Consider the following 22890-nt stretch of genomic DNA (forward strand, 5'->3'; position numbering starts at 1 on the left):
CGTCGAAATAAGGGGTATGCGCACTTCGAGGCTCGTTTAACCTTGAAAATGGGTCGGGCTGGACGTGAGGTCCAACCGGCTTCATAGCCAAGGTCATGAAGGACGTCCACAAAAACTTTTAGCATTTTTGACGATGGAATCAAGACCACAAAAAAATGGTGTGCTATAGCATACGAAAATAATCGAAATAGGGGGTATGCGCGGTTTCGGTGATCGTTTGACCTTGAAAATGGGTCGGATTGGCCGTGAGGGCCAACCGACTGCTCATGTAAGGTCTTAGCAGACACCCACGAAAACTTTTGGCATTTTGGACATCGGAAATATGGATCACCCATAAAAAAAAGTGTGCTATAGCACACGATAATGTCAAAATGGGGGGTATGCGCCCTTCGAGGCTCGTTTGACCTTGAAAATGTGTTGGATTGGTCGTTAGGGACAATCGAATATGTAGCTAAGGTATTAAAAGACGTCTACTACAATTTTGGCATTTCGTACGTCGGAAATTCGACTCACCATAAAAGATGGTGTGCTATAGGACATGAAAATCGTCAAAATGGGTGGTATCCACGCTTCGGGGCTCGTTTGACCTTGAAAATTGGTTGGATTGGCTGTGAGGGCCAACCGAATGCCTAGCTAAGTTCTTCACGGATGTCTATGAAAATATTTGGAATTTTGTACATTGGAAATCCGGATCACCAAAAAATATGGTGTGCTACAGCACACAAAATTGTCAAAATGGGGGTAAGCACACTTCGGGGCTCGTTTGACCTTGGAAATGGGCTAGCATGGCCGTGCGGGCCAACTAACTGGATAGCCAAGGTCTTAGTGGACTTCCATTAGAAATTTTGGCATTTTGGACATCAGAAATTCAGAAAACCAAAAAAGAGGTGAATTATAACACACGTTAATCGGCAAAATGGGGTGTATGCGCGGTTCAGGGCTCATTTGACCTTGAAAGTGGGCCGAAATGGCCATGAGGGCCAACCGGTTGGATATACAAGGTATTAACGGACGTCCACGAGAAATTTTGACTTTTGGGACGTCGGAAATCCAGATTACCAAAAAAGATGGTGAGTTATAGCACATGATAATCGGCAAAATGGGGTGCATGTGCTCCAGGGCTCGTTTGACCTTGAAAATGGATCGGCATGGACGTGAGGGCCAACCGGCTGGATATTCAAGGTCTTAAAGGATGTACACCAAAAAATTTGGCATTTTGGACGTCGAAAATCCTGATCACCAAAAAAGATGGTGAGCTATAGCACACGATAATCGGTAAAATAGGGTGTATGCGCGCTTCGGGGCTCGTTTGACCTTTAAAATGGACCAGCATGGTCGTGAGGGCCAACCAGCTGGATAGACAAGGTATTAGCGGACGTCCAAGAGATATTTTGGCATTTCAAACGTCAGAAATCCGTATCACTAAAAACGAATGAGCTATAGCACACGATAATCGGTAAAATGAGGTGTATGCGCGCTTCAAGACTCGTTTGACCTTGAAAAAGGGCCGGCATGGCCGTGAAGGCCAACCCGCTAGATAGTCAATGTCTTAACGTATGTCCACGAGAAATTTATGCAATTTGGACATCGGAAATACAAATCACCAAAAAAGTTGGTTTGCTATAGCACATGATAATCGGCAAAATTGGGTGTATGCGCGCTTTGGGGCTCGTTTGACCTTGAAAATGGGCCGGAATGGCTGTTAGGGCCAATCGGATGGATAGCCAGGGTCTTAAAGGACCTCCACGGGAAATCTTGGCTTTTTGGACGTCGGAAATCCTGATCACCAAAAAAGATGGTGAGCTATAGCACACAATAATCGGCAAAATGAAGTGTACGAAAGCTTCGGGGCACCTTTTGACCTTGAAAATGGGTCGGTATGGCCGTGAGGGCCGACCGACTGGATAGCCAAGGTCTTAACGAATGTCCACGAGAAATTTTGGCATTTTAGACATCAGAAATCCTGATCACCAAAAAAATAGTGAGTTATAGCACATAATAATCGGCAAAATAGGGTGTATGCGCGCTACAGGGCTCGTTTGACAATGAAAATGGGTCGGCATGGCCGTGAGGGCCAACCGGCTGGATAACCAAGGTATTAACGGACGTCCATGACAAGTTTAAGCATTTTGTACATCGGAAATTTGGATCACCAAAAAAGATGGTGAGCTATAGCACACGATAATCGGCAAAATGGGGTGTATGCGCGCTTTGTGGCTCGTTTGACCTTGAAAATGGGATGGCATGGCCGTGAGGGCCAATCAGCTGGATAGCCAAGGTCTTAATTGACGTCCATGAGAAATTTTGGATTTTTAGACGTCAGAAATCCGGATCACCAAAAATGATGGAGAGTTATAGCACACGATAATCGGCAAAATGGGGTGTATGCGCGCTTCGAGACTCGTTTGACCTTGAAAATGGGGCCGGAATGGCTGTGAGGGCCAACAGGATGGATAGTCAAGGTATTGACGTACGTATACGAGAAATTTTGGCATTTTAGACGTCAGAAATCTGCATAACCAAAAAAGATGGTGAGCTATAGCACACGATAATCGGCAAAATGGGGTGTATGTGTTTTTCGGGGCTCATTTGACCTTTAAAATGGGTCGGCATGGCCGTGAAGGCCAGACGGTTGAATAGTCAAGGTCTTAAGAGACGTCCACGTGAAATTTTAGCATTTTGGACGTCAGAAATCCAGATCACCAAAAAGATGGTGAGCTATAGCACACGATAATCAACAAAATTGGGTGTATGAGCGCTTCGAGGCTTGTTCGACCTTGAAAATGGGTCAGCATCACCGTGAGGGACAACCGGATGGATAGCCAAGGTCTTAACTTACGTGAACGAGAAATTTTGGCTTTTCGGACTTTGGTAATCAGGATTACCAAAATAGATGGTGAACTATAGCACACGATAATCAGCAAAATGGGGTGTATACGGCTTCGGGGCTCATTTAACCTTGAAAATGGGATGGCATGGTCGTGAGGGCCAATCGGATGGATAGTCAAGGTCTTAATAGATGTCCACGAGAAATTTTGGCATTTTGGACATCGAAAATTTGGATCAGCAAAATAGATGGTGAGTTATAGCACAAAATAATCGGCGAAATGGGATGTATGCACGCTTCGCGGCTCGTTTTACCTTAGAAATGGGTCGGCATGGCCGCGAGGGCCAACCGGCTGGATAGCCAAGGGCTTGATGGACGTCCACAAGAAATTTTTGCATTTTGGACGTCGGAAATCCGGATCACCAAAAAACATGGTGAGTTATAGCACACGATAATCGGCAAAATTGGGTGTATGCGCGCTTCGGGGCTCATTTGACCTTGAAAATGGGTCGTATTGCCGTGAGATCCTAACGGCTGGATAGCCAAGGTCTTAATGGACGTCCACAAGAAATTTTGGCTTTTTGGACGTCGGAAATCCGGATCACCAAAAAATATGGTGAATTGTAGTACACGATAATCTGTAAAATTAGGTGTATGCGCGCTTCGGGGCTCGTTTGACCTTGAAAATGGGTCAGCATAGTTGTGAGGGTCAACCGGTTGGATAGCGAGGTCTTAATGGACGTCCACGAGAAATTTTGGCATTTTGGACGTCAAAAATTCGGATAATCAAAAAAGATGGTGAGCTATAGCACACGATAATCGGTAAAATGCGGTGTATGCGCGCTTCGGTGCTCGTTTGACCTTGAAAATGGATCGTCATGGCTGTCAATTAACTGGATAGCCAAGGTATTAACAGACATCCAAGAGAAATTTTGGCATTTTGACCGTCGGAGATCCGGATCACCAAAAAAGATGGTAAGCTATAGCACACGATAATCGGCAAAATGGGGTGTACGCGCGCTTCGGGGCTCGTTTGACCTTTAAAATGGGCCGGTATGGCCGTGAGGGTCGACCGGCTAGATAGCCAAGGTCTTAACAGACGTGCACGAGAAAGTTTGGCATTTTGGACGTGGGAAATTCGGATCACCAAAAACGATGATGATCTATAATGGGGGGTGTGGCGCTTCGGGGCTCGTTTGACCTTAAAAATGGGCCGGCACGGCCGTGTTTTACACCATTAATCGCCTCATCTTTCATATCTGCGTAATTCATCTTCTTCTTCTTCTTCTCTGTTTTTTCTTTTGCAGAGAGAAGGAAAATAAGCTCTATTTTTATATGGAGAAGTGTTTTTGCTAGTTAGTTACAAACCGTTATTTCTTATCTTCTGATTTGACGATTTTACCCTTCAGTTATACGTTGAATCTTGGGGACAAGATGGGTAGTTTCGTCTATATGTTCAGGTTGTTGGCGGGGGGAATTTCTGTTTTCTTTTCCTCTTTTGATTTTTATGAATAAATAATAGCATTACTTCAAAAAAAATATCAAAATATTATTTATCTTATGTCTAGGGTCTTATAACTGTGCTTGATTTTTTATCACGGTAAATATTACTAATATTGAAGACGATTGCACATTGACTCAGCAAATTGTTCAAGTACTATTGTTATTATTTTCATAAAGTATAAAACCTTATCTCTTTGAAACTTTATAATTGAATTGAAATAGCACTTAATGAAATCTCTAAAATTATTATTCCTCTTTTGGTAAATCTTTTGATCTAAATTTCGAAAGGTTTTATATTTGATTTTGTTCAAATGAAGTGATGATTATGAACATCATTATCTGCTATTAATAGATGGTTTGGGGTCACATGGCGATGTTTTCTACTTGTTATAGGGAAAAAATTTACCCGCACCAGGTGTTTATACCAAATATTGTAATTGTTACTTATATTTATTGATATTAGTTTCACACATTTAATTTATCGCCAAAAAATTATACGAGTAAGTGTGGATGTATCCCACCAAGAGTATGAGAGGGTGCCTCGCATGTAGGTCATGGCAAACTTAAAACTATACAAGTGTCACGACATACAATCTGCTAGTGGATTCGATAATGTATATTACATAAACCCTATTAACAATTTAGGACAATGTTATGACATATTTAAAACTATAGATATTTAAGATAACTATTTTTTATTAATTATCACGTTCAGTCAAACATAATCATGTAAATGAGACGACAGGAGGGAATAAGTGCTTCAATTCAATATATCCTTCTAGTCCATAATAAGTTGAAATTCAACTTGATTACCCAACTGAAAGATGCTTCTTTCATTGCCTCATATTTTTAGTTGGTTTGTCTTCTTCCTTTAGTCTTTTATATATTTGAACAAAAATTGTGTAAAACACATCATGAGTCAAGATAATTAACACTTCAAAATATTTATAAGACAAAAAAAAATTAATTTGGCTATTGAAATTCTATCAGTTCCCAAGAATTAACAAGCTAAAACATTTCTTTTAAAAAAAATAAAATTTTGATTGACTCTTGAAATTATGTTTGTGCCACATAAATTGAAACAAAGAGAGTAATACATATTATTACAAACGACGTAAAAAGACTAGCAACTTAAAATATCTAAAAGATTTTTTAAAAAAAAAAGGTTTAATTAACTCTAGAAATTCTACTGGTACCACAAAAATTAGGAAGGATGAAATACAACATACTATATACATTAATTTAAAAATTGCGTAAATAACACTATAAATCACAATAATCAACTTAAAAATTTAAAATACATAAAAAAATTTAGTTGACTCTTTAAAATTTTCAATATCATATAAGTTGAAACAGAGAGAATAACATACATTATTTTAAAACTTCGTAAAGAATATTATTAATTACAACAATTAACTTAAAATATCTAAAAATCATATTAAAATTTAGTAAACTCAATAAATTTGAGATAAAAAATACTCATATATTGAATTCATGCTTCCTTGTTTTTGGTATATATACACACTAGATAATAACAGTACTCAAAGGGGTATGATTTTTTTGTGGTACAAATTCTTAAAAATACAAAATGGAGAAAGTTTGACAGGTCTCCAAGATTAATATCAATGGAATAAATATTATGCCTATGCAATGAACACAACATAAAATAGATAATCAACATGATTTAAAATTATTCAACGACATGAAAATAGATACTGAAAAGTTTGACAGATCTCCAAGATTAATATCAATGGAATAAATGTTATGCCTATGCAATGAACACAACATAAAATAGATAATCAACATGATTAAAAATTATCCAACGACATGAAAATAGATACTGAATTCAACAACAAAATAATATAATCCAAAAACATAAATAATATAATCCAACATAAAATAAATATTCAATCCAACAACAGAAAATGGATACTCAATCCAACTTCTGAGGAAAAAGAATTGCAAATGAAACACTTGCAAATACTTGCTGTGAACCAGCAAACTATTCACAATCTAGTTGGATGTATAAACCTCATGTATACACAAGCCTCAGACAACAGCATAACTCTCCATTAAACTGCTTCCTCTCGAACAGATAACTTACCACACCATAATAATTGCGACGTTACTGGAACACTATGAAAAGCTTGTTTTACGGACCTCATATCTACAATGGGTATCACTATAAAGGATATCCACTGCATGACTTTTCCTCTCGTTGTTATACGTATGTGATAACTTTTTGAACAGTCATGCCTTGAGCAACCTTCATCTAACGTAATGGTTTAGATAGTCTTGAAAGAATCTAAGAAAACAGGCCAGCCATTTTACATCATTGCGAATTTGGTAGAAAATAAATAAAAGCACGCTTGAACCCGTAAAGTAGCAACATTATGCTTGAGCCAGGCCCTTTTTGACAAGCATCTCATACACTTTGTCAATCTTATTCGGATCAACATTGAATAGACCATGCGCATCAGATTTCTTGGTGATGTTGCCATTAAAGATCCCCATGGACATGGTTTGCGACATGTTTAGATAATGAGCCGGCAGGATTCTCATCTCATCACAAAGCTTTTTTTCCTGCAATTCCAATTGTCACAAATGCAGGTTAAGATTAAAAGGATACAGCCATACACTAAAAAAAATTACTTTTCAGGGGCATCAATACTATAGAATTGCTACATCAATACCCATTTTGTATATGTACGAAGTCAGATACTACTAGTCGCTTTGTTAATGCTCGCAAAGAAAATTGTGGAAATAGTCAAATAGCAACAATATGTGGCAGCAGAAACAGAAGATACTTACAGCTTCTGAGAGCAACTCAGCTCCTGAAAACCCACTGACATCCCAAATGTCTACAGCACTTCCAACACCATTTGGTGCGGTGGTTGATGATAAGTCATTGCAACAATCCATCATTTCAGGGCCCCTACCAACTCCTCTGGGGCTGCTGTCATGCTCCACTTTAAAGTGACCTGCTCTTTGCAAATATTTTCCACTTGGGCCACTCTGGGTGTTCTCCTTCAGTCTACGTATATTTTCTTCAGATTCCCGCGCTCTCTTTTGTTCAACATATCTTTCTGCCTCAGCTAAAGTTCGGCAACCAGCAATTCGGGCATCCTGGGTGCAGGGACTGAATATTTCAACAACACTAACTTGCAAACTTAATAGACGAGACTGCAGAGTTTATATTTGTCACATATGCCAGAGGTACGTGCTTGACCCAATCTATTTGTCTTTTTGCCAAATTTTATTTGATTATAGTATCTGAAATGTATCCCATGCAACAACCACAACCTACAGCACTCATTGGGTGTGACCAAATTGCCTACTAAGTGGGATGAAAACTATTGGAGACCAGGGTTCAAATACCAGCATACACAAAATATACTAGATGCTTCTTCCATCTGCCAAAACTTTGGTGGCCAAAGTTGCCAATAGTTATGCTGGTGGGAGGAGCAGGTAGCCAGGTACTTGATGAATAAAAGTTGAGGTGTGTTCAAATTGGTATGAACAAAACCGTTATAAAAACAAAAGAAAATGGATCACTACCTATGGTTAAGGAAACTAGTTAGCATTCATGTAGACTTACATTTGGTAGTAACAAAATAGGAGAAAAATACATCATAAAATTTTTATAAGAAATGCTTACCCAGTACAGAAACCTTTAAATTATAAGTTCTACTGTTAGAATTTTTTAAAAAAAAAAGATGAACTTTAAATTCTTTTCATATCATTGAGTTTGTGTTTTACATACCTAAAGTTTTATGTGTAACAAATCATTATTATAAGCTGAAATTGTTCCAATATTTGTATTAGGATTATAATCATTCAGAAAGGATTGCAAAGAGCCTAGAAAATAGAATTATCATTCTGGAGGTACTCTAGTAGAAAGAGTTTGCACTTAACCTGAAGATCTCGTATTCGTTTAACTATTCGGTGCTCCTCGATTATGCTCCTAAGGAAATCCTCATGCTCCTCTTTAGAACTAAAACGCATGAACACCCTGTAACGACGGCATATGTCCTTCTCCTCCGGGGTGAGGTCTTTCTCAAAAGGATCGGGATGAAGTAGTTTCCTTTCCAAAATAAAATCCTTCCTACGTTTCCTCTCATCAAGCCTGCAGAATATTAACAGATTGAAGATTCGCACAAACAAAAATAAATTAAGAGTATCATGAGCCATTAGTGCATCAGAGCAACTAACATAGACAATTGATGACCTCTACTACGTAATCGTCTTTCAATAGCTACATTTTCTCATATTTATAAAGTTCAAAAATCCATATCAACAACATGATGTACCAGAAGCACCTAACTGGGATTACTTCCCTCTACAATCATGGGAAGATTATCAACCACATTTATTTGAAGACAACTGTCCAGTGAGATGTCAATATGGTATTGAACTACCTTCAATCTGAAGTCAACTGAAAAATGGATACAGGCAAGAGAAACTTGCATTGAATGGCATCTATACAGAAGCTGAGAAATGCATTGTATAAAGGAACAGTTAAAATTTTACAAATTGCTAGGTGGCTCAAGGCAGGATAAAGCTCATTATTCATCCACATGATCCCCTAGAAAACTATAAATAGGTGATTCTACCAGCATACATCAGTTGAATGCTACATTCAGTAAAACCACCTTAAAGTCAAGAAGTCAATTGACATTTTCACATGTGGCAAGAAAATCAACACTTGCAGAATCATAGCTCTCTTCTGCAATGATTCTCGTACTTGGAAGAGGGGGAAAAGGGTAAAAGAGTAACTGACGAGAATTCTGTTTTTTTGCATATGTTGGGGAAAGAGGAAATAACTAATAAGTACCAACATCACAGTCCAGTGAGGATTACTTACCTTTTATTGTATATACGCAATACCCGAAGTTTCAGTTCACGCTCAGCATTGGTATCTGTCTCTTTAAATTCCATATCAGCCACCATCTGCTCAGCATCATTATCGTATTCAATTTCAAACTCCTCTCTCTTGGAATTATAACCACTTAATTCTGTCATGGAAGGCCCCTCGTCCACTGATGACCTAGGCTTTTTCTCTCCGACACTCCTGTCTGCAGGACAACCTAAATGCAACAACAAAAGACTCTTAGCATTTCTCTCAATCAAAAAGTTACCATGCATACTCTAAAGAAAGTATCAATAAAAACTTCATCAGCTATATTTTAACAAGTATAGATAGTTGTGAATTATCAGCATTACTGTTATCAAACTATAAACTATAAACTACAAACTACAGAAAGGGCATGGTATCTCCTGCTCACAATCGAGTAGGTAGTTGTGAATTATCAGCATTACTGTTATCAAACTACAAACTACAGAAATGGCATGGTATCTCCTGCTCACAATCGAGTAGAAAATGGAATAAGCATACACTTAAAGAATATCTTTGCCATATTCATTTTTCAAAAAATATATAAATAGGATCACCAGACAACAATACTTTAAGAATAGTACATGGATATCTGAATCCTAAAGAGAGGATAAAGCAAAGGTGCACAAACAGTAAGCATCACAATTTTCTGTGATATAATGCTAGAACAACTGATACCTTCCACTTTGATGCTATCATGATTCTCCTTACTATGAAGTAAGCTAGATGTCCTCTTTCCAGCTCCTGCTAATGTACCAGAAGCAGAACCTCCAACTGAAACCAAATCAAACATGATAGAGAAAACAAGTGAATATGCCAACACAAACCGAAGGATAACATGATTTTTTCCCAGAGTTACCACTATAAGTGCCTTCAATTCTATTGTCATCTCTCTCTCCCTCTCTGTATCCACACACACACATACATCACTGGGGAAAATTTTGTTCTATTTTGCTGTCTTGTTTTAGTATGAGCTTAGAACGGAATTGTTGAAGATATAATTAAGTTAAAATAAGAGAGTGCTCTCTCTAATAGCTTAAACTTTAAGATGAGATGATCATACACTGCAAAATAGTATCAAGCAGGCAAAGGTGTTGGGTTTGATTCTCCGCCACCCATTATGAAAAATAATTTCTACGTAAATTATAAGGGTATCACTTTGTGCCAGAAGCTAAACTACCTGAGGCAAGTCCAGTTGAATTTTCTTCCCTTTGATCTTCCATCCTGAAAATACATGTCCAAACGTATGAGAATAGAGAAGACTACGACACTTCCATTTATTTGGAACAAACCCGAGCATACTTGATTCCTGCAGAGAATGGAGACTCTTCTTTAACATTAACTCCCCCGGGAGCTGCATATCCTAACAAGAATGAACATTTTATTAGACTAAGAGACAATGTGATTCTGAGAATGGATGTTGATGACATTGTTAATTAAATAAGAATGTGCTCTCTCTAATAGCTTTAGATGAGATGATCACACCACTTCAACATGGTTAAGTCATCAATAAAGGCAGAGATATTGAATTCGAGTCTCACTGCCACCCATTATTGAAAAGAATTTCCACATGCTTGACCTATGAAAAAGAATCAGGCTTCATGCCTACACATAGAGGCATTGTTGAATACAGAGTTAATGAAATAAAAGTGTGCTCTTTCTAATAGCTTAATCTTTTAGATGTGATACTCACACACTTCAACATGGTGGATATGCTTGTACTTCTTCCGACACCAGTACTACTCAATTATCAAGATAAGACGATATCTGTTAACTACTAACCAAGCATGAGCAGACAGGCCTATGAAAGATAGCGGAAACCAGATGTTTCTGGCTAGTGCAGTTTTTTGTCAATCTTTTGATGCCCCTTCTGAAGAGTGTGGGGTACAAATGATTTTGGTCGGCTACAAAAATTTTATTGATCCAATGAAAAGGGAAAATGCAGGGACCCAGAAAGGCATGCCAAAATTCTGTTTTTAACCCAATACAGATCAGTTTCTTGATTAATAGCCAAACCAGCCAATTGGAGTAAATGTTGGCCTGTCACACATGAGGTAGGGGGAAAACATAGCTTGATTGTGTTATGCAGTGAACACAGTAAAAACTGATGGATTGGATCAAGAAAGTGTATGAAGCAGAAAACTGAGGCAAAAACATCCGAAATCAGAGTTTAAGCTTAAGAGATTAAAAAAAAATGAAAATATGATAAAGAAAAGCTCTTCAGTCACCTTGATCCTTGGCCATGGCAAGAAGTTCCTCTCTGTTCTTTCCCATAACATGGGACATGTCCTACAAAAATATAGTGTGCAGATTCAGCTTTTCATAATGAAGCACTTGATGTAATGCTGCATTGTGTTAGGCGGGTTACTCACCGGAAGCGGAAAACAAGGAGAACTAATATATGTGGACTTATAGTGGTCAATACACTGCTGTTTACTCTTTGTTCCAACATGTTCGGCAACTTCAGCCCAGTTTGCCAATCCGTACATTTCCAAACCCTGCAAAAGAAAAAGAGGAAAGGCGATAAACTAAAACCAAGAGAACTCTAATCCTCCCAGAATTCTGAATAAGATCTAGATCACTGATGATTGAAATATTTAAGCACAGGCAGAAAAATGGAAGATTACCTCTAGAAGTAACATTTCCTCATCAGCATTCCAGTCAGCACATATGAGAGGAAATGACAGGTTATCCTGTTCATAAAAGAAAACCTTGAAGACATATCCCACACATATATCCATAAAAAGTAAGAGATAAAAGGGTGAGAACATAACTAAACAAAGTAAACAGCATAAAACAGCCAGAACTCCTCCCTCAAATGTAAACATGTGAGAAAAATGCTTTCTAAGATCATTGATCAGCTAAAATGGGAAGCGAATATCCACTATACAAACGACCACCTACTAATCTGATCATTTGTAATTAATCATAATAATAGTTCACTCATGAGTAACAGCTTCATAAAAACCTTGTCCCAAATTTTAGATTTGACAAGTCCAACAAAGTAAACATCCCATTCTCTATTACTTAGCATCCACATAAAAAGAGTGAACTTCAATTCTACCTCTCTAGATATAGTATCAAATCCCAACATTGAGTGTCCAACTTACTCGAATCGTGTGAAAATCATCTCCCGTACATAAGCATCTCATTGTTGCAATTAGAACAACCTTTTTTCAAGAGCATATTTCTATCTATTATCTTCCATCTCATCAGGGGCGAATTTTTACATTAGAAATTGTGGTTCATGTGAACCCATGGTCTCTCCTCAAATTAAGTATCCTATGTACATGTTTCCTAAAATTGATCTAATATTGTTTGATAGCACCCATGCTCTAAAAGGGTTGGATGGTGACTTGGTTGAATGCTAAGTTATTTATTTTAAGGAAAATGGATCAACTCCCACTTAATACATTCTTTTTTCTCCTTTTACTAGTAAAAGACTTTAAGCCCATGTTCTAGAAATTCTAGATCCACCTCTGCGTCTCATTATGAATCCAATTTAGCTCCACTATAGGTAACTAGTAGACTGTTTGGCCAAGATTCTCCAAGGAAAAAAGTGCTTCCAAAAAAAATGTTTTTTTCAAAATTAGGTTGTTTGGCAAAGCTTTTAGAGGAATAAAGTTATTTTGAGTAGGAGGCAAAGCTGCTTTTCAGAAGCTGAAAAAGGTAAAATGGACGAATATACCCTGGAACTATAATAAATAGTATGCAGATACCCTTCGTCATACTTTTGGGACATTGGTGCCCCTGCCGTCAAAAAACTAGAGCATATATACCCTTAAAAAAACACTTCTTGAGAAAATATATTTAGAAACCTTTTTAAAAGTTTGGTCAACACTAACTTGTAAGTGTTTCTCAAATTGATTGACCCTAACACACACAGCTTCTCACAAAAGTACTTTCTTTAAAGGAGTTTTGAAACAAACAATTTTCAAAATAAGCTAATTTTAGAAGTTTGACCAAACAAACTACTTCCTTTGTTCCTTTTTAATTGTCATGTACATTAAAAATACTTCTTCCAAAATAGTTGTCAAATTGACAATCAAAAGAGAATTAATTATTCATGATGAAGATGAGAGAGAACTAATTATTTGTTTCTACTTTGCCCTTAGCATAAATTATTCTAGAATTAAGAGGCACGTAAATAGATAAAGATTAAAGAATTAATAAGGGGTCAAACTACACTAATAATTAATTTTTTCTTAATGGTTGTGCAAAATCCTATCATGACAACTAAAAAGGAACGGAGGGAGTATAGGTAAAGGATTATATCCAAAAGTTAGTGAAATTATGATAATATTTCAACAGATAGCAGCCCGCTTTGATGAACAGGATTATATCCAAAAGTTAGTGAAATTATGACAATATTTCAACAGATAGCAGCCCGCTTTGATGAACAGGATTATTAGATAAAAATACATCTTGTACAAGCAGGTGACCATAGATATAGTTCTTATGACTCTGCCTAACCATCAAGCAGCTATGAAGAGTGAAGACTGCACAACCCATTCAGATTAGCTGAGTGGTCAACTCTCATATACAAAATCAGGTACAGAAGTTCACCTAGGCAAATCCTTCTAAAAAATAAATAAAATGGTCTTTAAGATGTTACGTACTCAGCAGCTTCAACAATCTCTATAATATTTTCCCAAATTTTGCATAAACCAATCAGGATACACAAAATGATGATATCTGATTCATTAATGTGACATCAATGAAGAGCGTAACAATTAACAAAACCTACTGAGAATTAAGGCTGCAATTTAAGAATGCTTCAAGCATTTTCACCGGCTTAAACTATTTATGTTCTGTTAAATGTAGATACGAATAAAACAATTCAAGAGAAGTACGTAACTGAAGTATTCCAACATTTTTTTTGAACATTAACTGAAGTAGTCCAACATTTTTATGAAAATTCAATAAGATGAAGTCACTAACCATAACCCTATACAGATGATTGCTTTTGTGAGGCTGCACTTCTGCTCCAACAGAAAAGCATTCCACACAAAGATCAAAGTCAGAACACACAACACATTTAATCCGAATCCTTCCAGATATATCTTTATTGCAATAATTGCAATGGTACAAAGCCTTTTTCCCTTCAGTCAATATTTGGCCTTCATAAACAGAAACAAGACAAATTATAAGGTTCAATTTAAAACAGAAAAAATTTTGTGATTAGCATCTAACTAAAACACCAGGCATAAATAACAAAGTTCCAGAAGTTGGAGTAGTTACAATCCAGTAGGAGTACACATACAATATGACTCATGAATTACTTTTTTTTCTGTTCCGCCATGAACAAGATTAAAATAAAAAATATGAAACAAGAAATAGAAGGTAAAAATAGATTTTTGTTCCACAAGGAATAAACATGGTCACAAGCTGTGATGAATAAAGAATTATGTATGTCCGCTTCGTCTGAAATCTGACCATGTACCATGATACGAGAGGAGTTAGGTTTAAATAGTCTTCTTTATTTATAATAAAGAGTTAAAATTGAAATAGTTAATGTTTATAGGAGAAACATGTTTGGTCTTATATTGAAATTTGAGCTTCTTTGAGAGAAAAATAAAGTAAAAAGTTGTATTGGAAAGAGAAAACGAGGAACGCACATGAATGAAAAGTTTGTGTCATACTAGATGTAGCAGAACTTCCCTTGAGAATAGAAAAAAGGGTTTCTTTTTTAGACAGACAAAGTTAATAGTTCAATTTGTCCACGTTTACAAGCCAAACTGAAAATAGCACTGCAGGGATCCTGCTTCTTGTAAATGATTTTCATTCCTAAGGGTGCTAATTACCAAATTTTTTAAATAAGAGTCATACCAGTAGCTGCAGTATCAAAACTCTCCACATTTGGTGCTGCCCTTTTTCTCTTAGACCTACCAAAGAATTAAAAGGACAAGGAAAATATAAGTCACCAGATCAGGCCAATAATTAATGGAATCAAATCAGATACAGTTCCACATGATGTATGGAACTATGTTTACATAGACACATCCATACAAGACTTCATTTTTTCTTATAACCATGGTGTTTGGGCAGCTTGCGCGCACCTCGACTTATTCCACGGGTACGCTACCTCAACTCTAGCACAAGTCCCAGGTAACTCTGTCCACCCAATGCTTGGACAGATGAAATAAAGCACCTAATGTTTGTTTTTACTCCATTGAGATTTAAACCTCAGTCCTCATGGTTCTCAACCCACTTCATTGAACACTGGGCCACACCCTTGGGTGCAATATCCATACATGAAAATCAGTGTTCAAGATCAAAAGGTAAGGAAATATCTTTGTCTATGTAATACGAAAACATTGATTTTCACAACTTCATAGACAAGTTTGTTTTTCTTGCATTATATAACAGGTATGGATATTGCACCCAAGGATCTATCCTTCTCCAAAAAAAAGAAGCCGTTCAGAAAAAGGTAACGACTGAGTAACAGCTTCAAGTATGCCAATTGGAAAGAGGCAGTGGCTTCACCACTGCTGCACTTAAATAAAGCCCTAAAGAAGGTGTTAACTAATTCACATGTCTATCTCATTAAATTCCTCTATTTCAACGAATAGGATCGCTTTGGCAAGCAAATCACGAGACTATCCTCTCAAGAACATGCACTTCCAATAGCAGTAAATACACTTTTAGATCAAAAAGCCAACCAAAATGGAAGGAAATCCAAAAATACCTCATAGAAATTACATTATCGATCAAGGAGCTTTCTATTCAATTCTTCTAGAGATTAAGAAATTTATACTTGGTTCTTCTGTTGTGTTGAAACATCCTATGTAGTTTTAGTAAGATAATAGTTTACAAAGATTAAGGGGAAAAAATCACCTTTTTTCTCCGTATTCTCTTCTTTTTTTTTTAGATCGCCTTCCTCTGTATTCCATATCAAAACTTGCAACTCAACATCTCTTTTCTCCAAATATATTCAGTATCTAATATTACTACAATGGCAAAACTAGCACATGAAACCCTAACTTACCAAAGTTAAAGTGGGTCATTGACTTGCCCATTTATTAGCTTAGCCCATTTTAGCCCAACACCTTTCAACCCAAATTGATCCATGAGAAACTTTGTCAAAATATTTTCATTTGATATGTAATATACACCCATAGTAAAGACAAAAGATCAATTAGAAACTTCAAGAAATACAAAAGAATAGACAAAGAAATTAAAACTTAGTAAGAACTGGGTGAGTTCGGGTTATGAATTGTCTTTTAGCCCAACTCGTTTCAGCCCAAGTAACGATGACCTGCTCATTTATTAACTCATCTCACTTTAATCCACCTAAGTTCAACTCAACTTGCCCATTTGACACCCCTAAATATCAGTAAAGGCGTGCTTAAGCCCTAAAGCGAGGCTCAAAATGTTGAGCGCTTTGCCTCATTTTATGCGCCCTTTAGTGTCGTCATCAAGGTTCTAAGGCAAACATTTTCATGGCAATGAGCCTCTTATGAAGAAGTAGAACCAAATAATTGATATTTCACTTTATCATATTTGTCATTCATGTTTATAATTATTAGTATTGGATTAAACATATATAAATTTGTATTCTTTTCTCCCTTTGTGCTTTTTTACATTAAAGCTCACGCTTTATTTGCGCTTTATGCTTAAAGCCCCCATAGACCTTAAGAGTCTTTTTGCGCTTTTCGCCTTTGATAACACTGCTAAATATAACTACTATTCAACAATGCTCGCTCTGTCATAATTGAGCATATTCAAATTAGGACTCTTGAATCTTCGCTCATTTTCCTTTGTATCTCCAACTCTTCTCTTCTTCTTCTTCTTTAGAAAAGGGTGACTTGTGTATTAATAGGCAAAACGGTACATAGATCATCCTGAAATCATATTTACGGAAGTGCTTCAGGTATACAAAAATAGTCATCCTAAATGCTACTCAGAACATCAATTATATCAACAGAATCTTCTGAGTAGGTCAGTTTACCCCAAAAACAAAGAAGCAAAAGACAATTCAACTTTATCTTCTGCAAAGAGTTCTCCACATTATCAAAACATCAGGAATTTCTTTCTTACCAGATTGTCCACAAAATGCTTGTTCGAACAGTTCTCCATCTATCCGTGTCTATTGCCTGAGAACCTCCTTTCTCCTAACTATGTAGGACATCAATAATCCTTCCAGGCATTATCCAAGATATTCCTCTAAGGCTAATGAATATTGTCCATAGTCGTTCTGTGATTTTGCAATGTAGAAACAGATGATTAACTGTCTCTGCTATCTCACCACAGAGATAACATCTTGAGCATAAGGTGGATTTTCCTTTTGTCAGATTCTCCCTAGTAAGAACAGTCTCTATAGCCAGAATCCAAGCAAAACAAGAAACTTTATATGTAATTTTAATCTTCCAAATGTGCTTCCATGACCAGTTCATAACCTGCTGTTGGTCTGAGTTAGTAACTTGAAGGCACTACCCACCCTAAAAGAGCCACAGCCATGTCCCAACAACCTACATCTATCAGACCCCCTTGTAGGCCACTGAAGAATTCCTATGCCTGGTAAAACTTTGTTACCTTCTGAATCTCCCAATAATTGAACAATCTTGCAAAGATAAGATCTCATCGTGGTCTGTCTTAAGTTCTGTAATAGTCTTGTGATGATGAAGTACTAAGCCAAATATATCAGGAAAATTCTCCTGCAAACTACTCCAGAAGGCAGTTCTGTTTCCATCATACACTCTGATGGATGTATAGCTCTTCAATTCAAGCAATAGAGCCCGTATGGATCCCCACATAAGGTGTGTTTACTTATTTGGTCCTCCATTTATCTTCCTCCAGTACTTCGCATTACTGACTCTTCCCCATAGATATTGATTTTCTTCCGTGAATCTCCATAGCCACTTCATTTTATGAGCTTTCTTCTGAAGTTTCAGATTTCTAATACAAAGTCCTTTATGTTTTTTGCTAGTGATTTAGGTACCACTTGACCAAGTGAAAACCTCTCTGTTTATTGTTTCCTTGCCACAAAAATGACCTGATTTTATCAAGTTAGTTGATATTTGATAAACCCTATTAATATTGGGAACAATGCATCATGTATGTTGGAAATGCATTTAACATTAAGTTAATAAGTGTGATTCTACCATCCAAAGACATGTAATGTGGCTTCCATCTAGCAGCTTCTTTTTCACTTTTTTCTATAACACTGTTCCAGATCACCTTTGACTTTGATTTTGCTCCTAATGGCATTCCCAAATATATAGTAAGTAAAGAACCAACATCACCACCTAGGATTGTGGATACTTGAGCCATATCAGGCACTTCATTGATAGGATCTAGACAGCTTTTCCTCCAATTAATGTGAAGGCCAGATATACCTTCAAATAGCACCAAAATCACTCCTAAGAACTTGAATTGCTCTCCATAAGCATCACAAAAGATTAGGATGTCGTCAGCATATTGCAGAAAAGTGATTTTCAGGCTGCTCTTGCCATTCGTGCCAACTCAAAGCATTTTATCCAACCACAAGTGTTTGCCGTCTTAATCATATTGCTAAGACCTTCCGTAACCAAAATAAACAAAAAGGGAGACAAGGGGTCAGCTTGTCTGAGACCTCTATGAGCACCAACAAATCCAGTGGGGGAACCATTGATGAGGGCAAAAAAAGTCACAATTGAAATGCAATGTTGACCTAATTAAATTCATTTATAACCAAAACAAATCCTTTGACGCACTGACAGATCATATATCTTTGCAATATCAAGTTTGCAAAGGACTCCGGTTTTTTAAGTATAATCCTAGAGTGAACGGCTTCATTGGCCACCAAGACAGCATCAATGATTTCTCTTCCTTTAATGAAAGTCATTTGTTAAGAATCCATAAGTCAAGCTACCACCCTTTTAATCTTTCTGGTAGTACCTTTGCAAGCAACTTATAAACACTCCCTACCAAATGGATAGGCCTGAAATCTCTCAATTCATTGGCACCTTTCTTCTTTGGAATTAAGGCTATGAAAATTGCATGAAAGCTTCTCTCAAAGATATCCATTTTGTGGATATCATTAAAAGCTTCATATATATCATGCTTCAAATTCTCCAATACTTAATTAGAAATCCCATAGTAAAACCATCTGACCCTGGAGCTTTGTCTGCAGCTCACAACTTCAGACATCTCAGAACCTCTTGTTCATGGAACTTGTCTTGCATCTTCTCCCTCTCCTCTTCAGTTATGACAGGAGAAGTACCAAAACTACAGGAGGTCTCTAATTCTCTGTTTTAGTGTACAATTTTGGTAAAACTCAATAATTTCCTCTTTAATCCTTGTTGGATTCTTAACAATATCACCTTGAGTCAAAAAACCCTGTATGTGGAAGTCATGTGTCTTCTTCCAATGAGAAATTCCAGTTGTGACACAAGGACACATCACGTGCTTCCCCTCTTGACTCCCAATGAGTAACTCATGTTCAAAGTCCTTGATGCCTACAACCTCTCTGACGAGTTCCCTGAGCTCTGACTCTGCCTCAAAGCTAGGTTTTCTCCCTACCCATATATCGGAATATAGTACTCCACTTTATCTCTTATGATTACACCCTCCGGGAATATTTTAGCAACCACTGGTGACAAAAATCAAGGCCCACTTCAAATGGTTTTTAAGCACAGATTCTTCCTCGATGGCTATCCACCCTCCCCTCAGATCACCAATTTCACAAAAGACTATGTGTGAACAGATGTGAAGGGGAAGCCCCAAGGCTCGAATTCAAGTTTCTAAAGGTTTGAAAGAGTTTTTCTTAAAAAAAAAAAAGAAGGTTTGTAAGAGTTGTGATTGCAACCCGCTACTGAACTCCACCATTCCAGGTACAATCTGGAGTTCTTCAAGGGCAAGTTTTTCTAAAGTATCTTTTTTCGCCATAGCATCTCGAAGATGCTAACTCAGAAAATTGTCTTCCAATTTGTAGTAGTCCACCTTCTTACAGCTGCCAAAGTTAGTCTTTCAAAAATCCCCTTGTCAAAGTGCCAACTACACATTTCCAAAGTAAACCATTATCCTTAGCTCCGTAATTGTCATCAATGCTAATATTCCTTGCTCTGCTGCTAACATCAGCCTCTCAGAGGTTTTCCGTTTGCCACTTACTCTCTTTGACTACTTTGGCATAGGGGTAACTGGCTTCCACGAGTCTGGGAGGTTCTGTTTATCCAGGTGAGAGGTTGATTGAGTGAACCTCACCAATCTTAAATGCAATGTCCAGCCACCCTGCATTAATGGTTGCTTAATGAATAATTAATATCAATCTCCTATCTCCATTTAATGCCAAAATGCTCATATTACCTTGAGCATTAAATTTTCCAGTATAGACATATTCTGTGCTCGAATCTTTAATTTTTTATCTCCTGAAAATATTCCTCGTCTTTAGAAGCCTCTTTGAGGGTATGACAGATCCAATCCATGATTTTCTTGTTCATGGTACACGTCTCATCATATTCCAACTCCTCTCAATCCAATCATACCATGTTGATCCATCTGAGTTCCACTTGGTGATGTCAAAAAACTTGAAACCCACATTAAAATAAATTGTCTTCCTCCTTGTCTGAGAAAGATGTTGAGGAAACACGAAGATAGAAAAGGTGGTTATGAAGCTAGCACAGAAGGTGTTAGCTAAGGGGATAGAAGAGAAAATGAATAGATTTCGATGGACTCAGTGGAAAAGGTGTTCAACAATCCAAGGAAGTAGGAGAGAGAAAGGTCTTGAGAAATGTGTCGAGGAGCATACTTTTCATGTTGCAGGACATAAACTCTTCTCTTGTTGTATAATCTAACAAAATTCACTTTCTTCCTTTGCTTTTTCGCTTGGTCAGCATGTTTCACTTAGGTTGCTCAATTTATACTCTTACCATAAATAATGGTGTTCTTACTTAAAACTATAACTTTTACTCTACAGACAAGTAGTAACATGTTCAAATATCGCACATGAAAAGCTGAACTAGGGTACATTCAAACTTTACCCTTCAAATATTCAAAAAAACCTAAACAATTATACTTCCCTTTATTCACTGATTCACATTACATCTTTTATACCTTAATGGTGTTCTTACTTAAAACTTTAACTTTTATTCTACAGACAAGTAGTATCATGTTCAAATATCGCACATGAAAAGCTGAACTAGGGTACATTCAAACTTTACCCTTCAAATATTCAAAAAAACCTAAACAATTATACTTCCCTTTATTCACTGATTCACATTACATCTTTTATACCTTTTTCCCAAATAACTTGCTCCCACACCCCCTCTCTTTCTTTACAAATCCTCCATCGCAACTGCTGAACTTAACTATCATTTTGACTAATTAAACCAACCCAACAAATGCTGAACTTAACTGTCATTTTGACTAATTAAAGCAACCCCATCAATGCTTCCAACTCTAAATTAACAACAACAAAAACTATATATATGTGCAGAACCCAAACACTTCGAAACAGTGAAAATTATCACAAACAAAGCAGAAACCATAAAAAGAATCAGGCTTAAAAAAATTTAAAAAATTGTAAATGAAATGGAGTAAGCATCGAATAGCTTTACTGACCTCTGGCTTGGATCATCATCAGTGGATTGATGAACAGCCCGAGAACGACCCATTTCTTCCGAATTTGAAAGCACAAAACTCCGGTGATACACAACTCTCCGGCTGCCGCAAAGACAAAGTGCGGCACTTTTTCTGAGCAAAATTCCTAGATTTGGGGAATGAAGAATTACGTCCTTTTTATACTATTCAAAATTAGGCTTTAAAAAATCATTTTGAACTCATTTAGGGAAAAAAAAAAGTAATATTCCTCATTCCTTATTTAATTGTCCAAATTAACAAATCAATAAAGGATAATAATTTTTTTCCTAAATATGTCTTTATTTAATTTTAGAAAAATTCTAATACTACTAAGTTATAATGCATGCTTTTTGGAACCAAAAAATACATTTATTATACTTGGGAGTTGTATAATCTTTTAAATTAGGGTTAAAACTGTAACTAACCTATGATAATATCATGGTGTCTTAATATATTTATCACTTCTAAAGTGGACAACTAAATAGGGACAGAGTGAATACTTAATTAGGTTTATAAGTATAAAAATTAAACTTAAGCTCCACTAGTATTCGAATTGATTCTAAGAAAATATAACTATTTATTTAAGGAAAAAGACAAATATAAATTTATATGTATATATATAGATGTCGAACCCCTTTAATTATTTATTTATACAGATTTTGAATCCCTCATTAAAAATTTTGGCTACTCCTCTAGTCCTTGTCGTCCAAAAACTAGAGGATATAACCGTCGATCTGATATTTAATAAATGTCAAGTTGGTTGATAAGATTATGACACATGTATGTCCGTTAGAATAAAAGGTATATGTGCTCTAATTTTTAGACATAAATATTAATGTTCCAATAATATGAGGGAAAATATGTGCATATCATTTACGCCAATTTGAAAGATATATTTATCTTTTTCCCTTTATTTAATGATAAGGACAAAAGTTAGAAAAAGAATAATATGAATTGTTTTTTTATATATCAAAGTGGACAAGAAAAATGAACTTATATTTTTAATTATATATTGAATAAGTAAATAAAAAGAGTTTTATTAGTTTTCTGTTTCGAATGTATTATTTGTTTATATTACATCTCGTTAAGTTTATAATACTTTTTATTT

The 22890-nt window shown here is 36.5% G+C and overlaps 1 protein-coding gene across 2 annotated transcripts; it reads right to left on the reverse strand.

Moving 5' to 3' along the window:
• Window positions 1-6122: 6122 nt before the first annotated feature.
• On the reverse strand, window positions 6123-21958 carry LOC107024002 (transcriptional adapter ADA2-like). Of its 2 annotated transcripts, none has more exons than XM_015224873.1 (13): window positions 21765-21958; window positions 15054-15109; window positions 14166-14344; window positions 11852-11917; window positions 11597-11722; window positions 11453-11513; window positions 10527-10587; window positions 10405-10448; window positions 9903-9998; window positions 9195-9417; window positions 8246-8456; window positions 7142-7456; window positions 6123-6913 (listed from the first exon to the last, which is right to left on the reverse strand). In XM_015224873.1, exons 1-13 carry the CDS (start codon window positions 21815-21817, stop codon window positions 6722-6724), a joined length of 1683 nt encoding a protein of 560 aa, XP_015080359.1. In that variant the 5' UTR covers window positions 21818-21958; the 3' UTR covers window positions 6123-6721. The 2 variants fall into 2 exon arrangements, with proteins under 2 accessions (XP_015080359.1, XP_027774461.1); XM_027918660.1 differs by having other exon boundaries at window positions 6722-6913; window positions 10527-10578; window positions 21765-21929.
• Window positions 21959-22890: the final 932 nt, after the last annotated feature.

The sequence above is a fragment of the Solanum pennellii genome, chromosome 7, assembly GCF_001406875.1.
Source record: "Solanum pennellii chromosome 7, SPENNV200".
NCBI lineage: Eukaryota > Viridiplantae > Streptophyta > Magnoliopsida > Solanales > Solanaceae > Solanum > Solanum pennellii.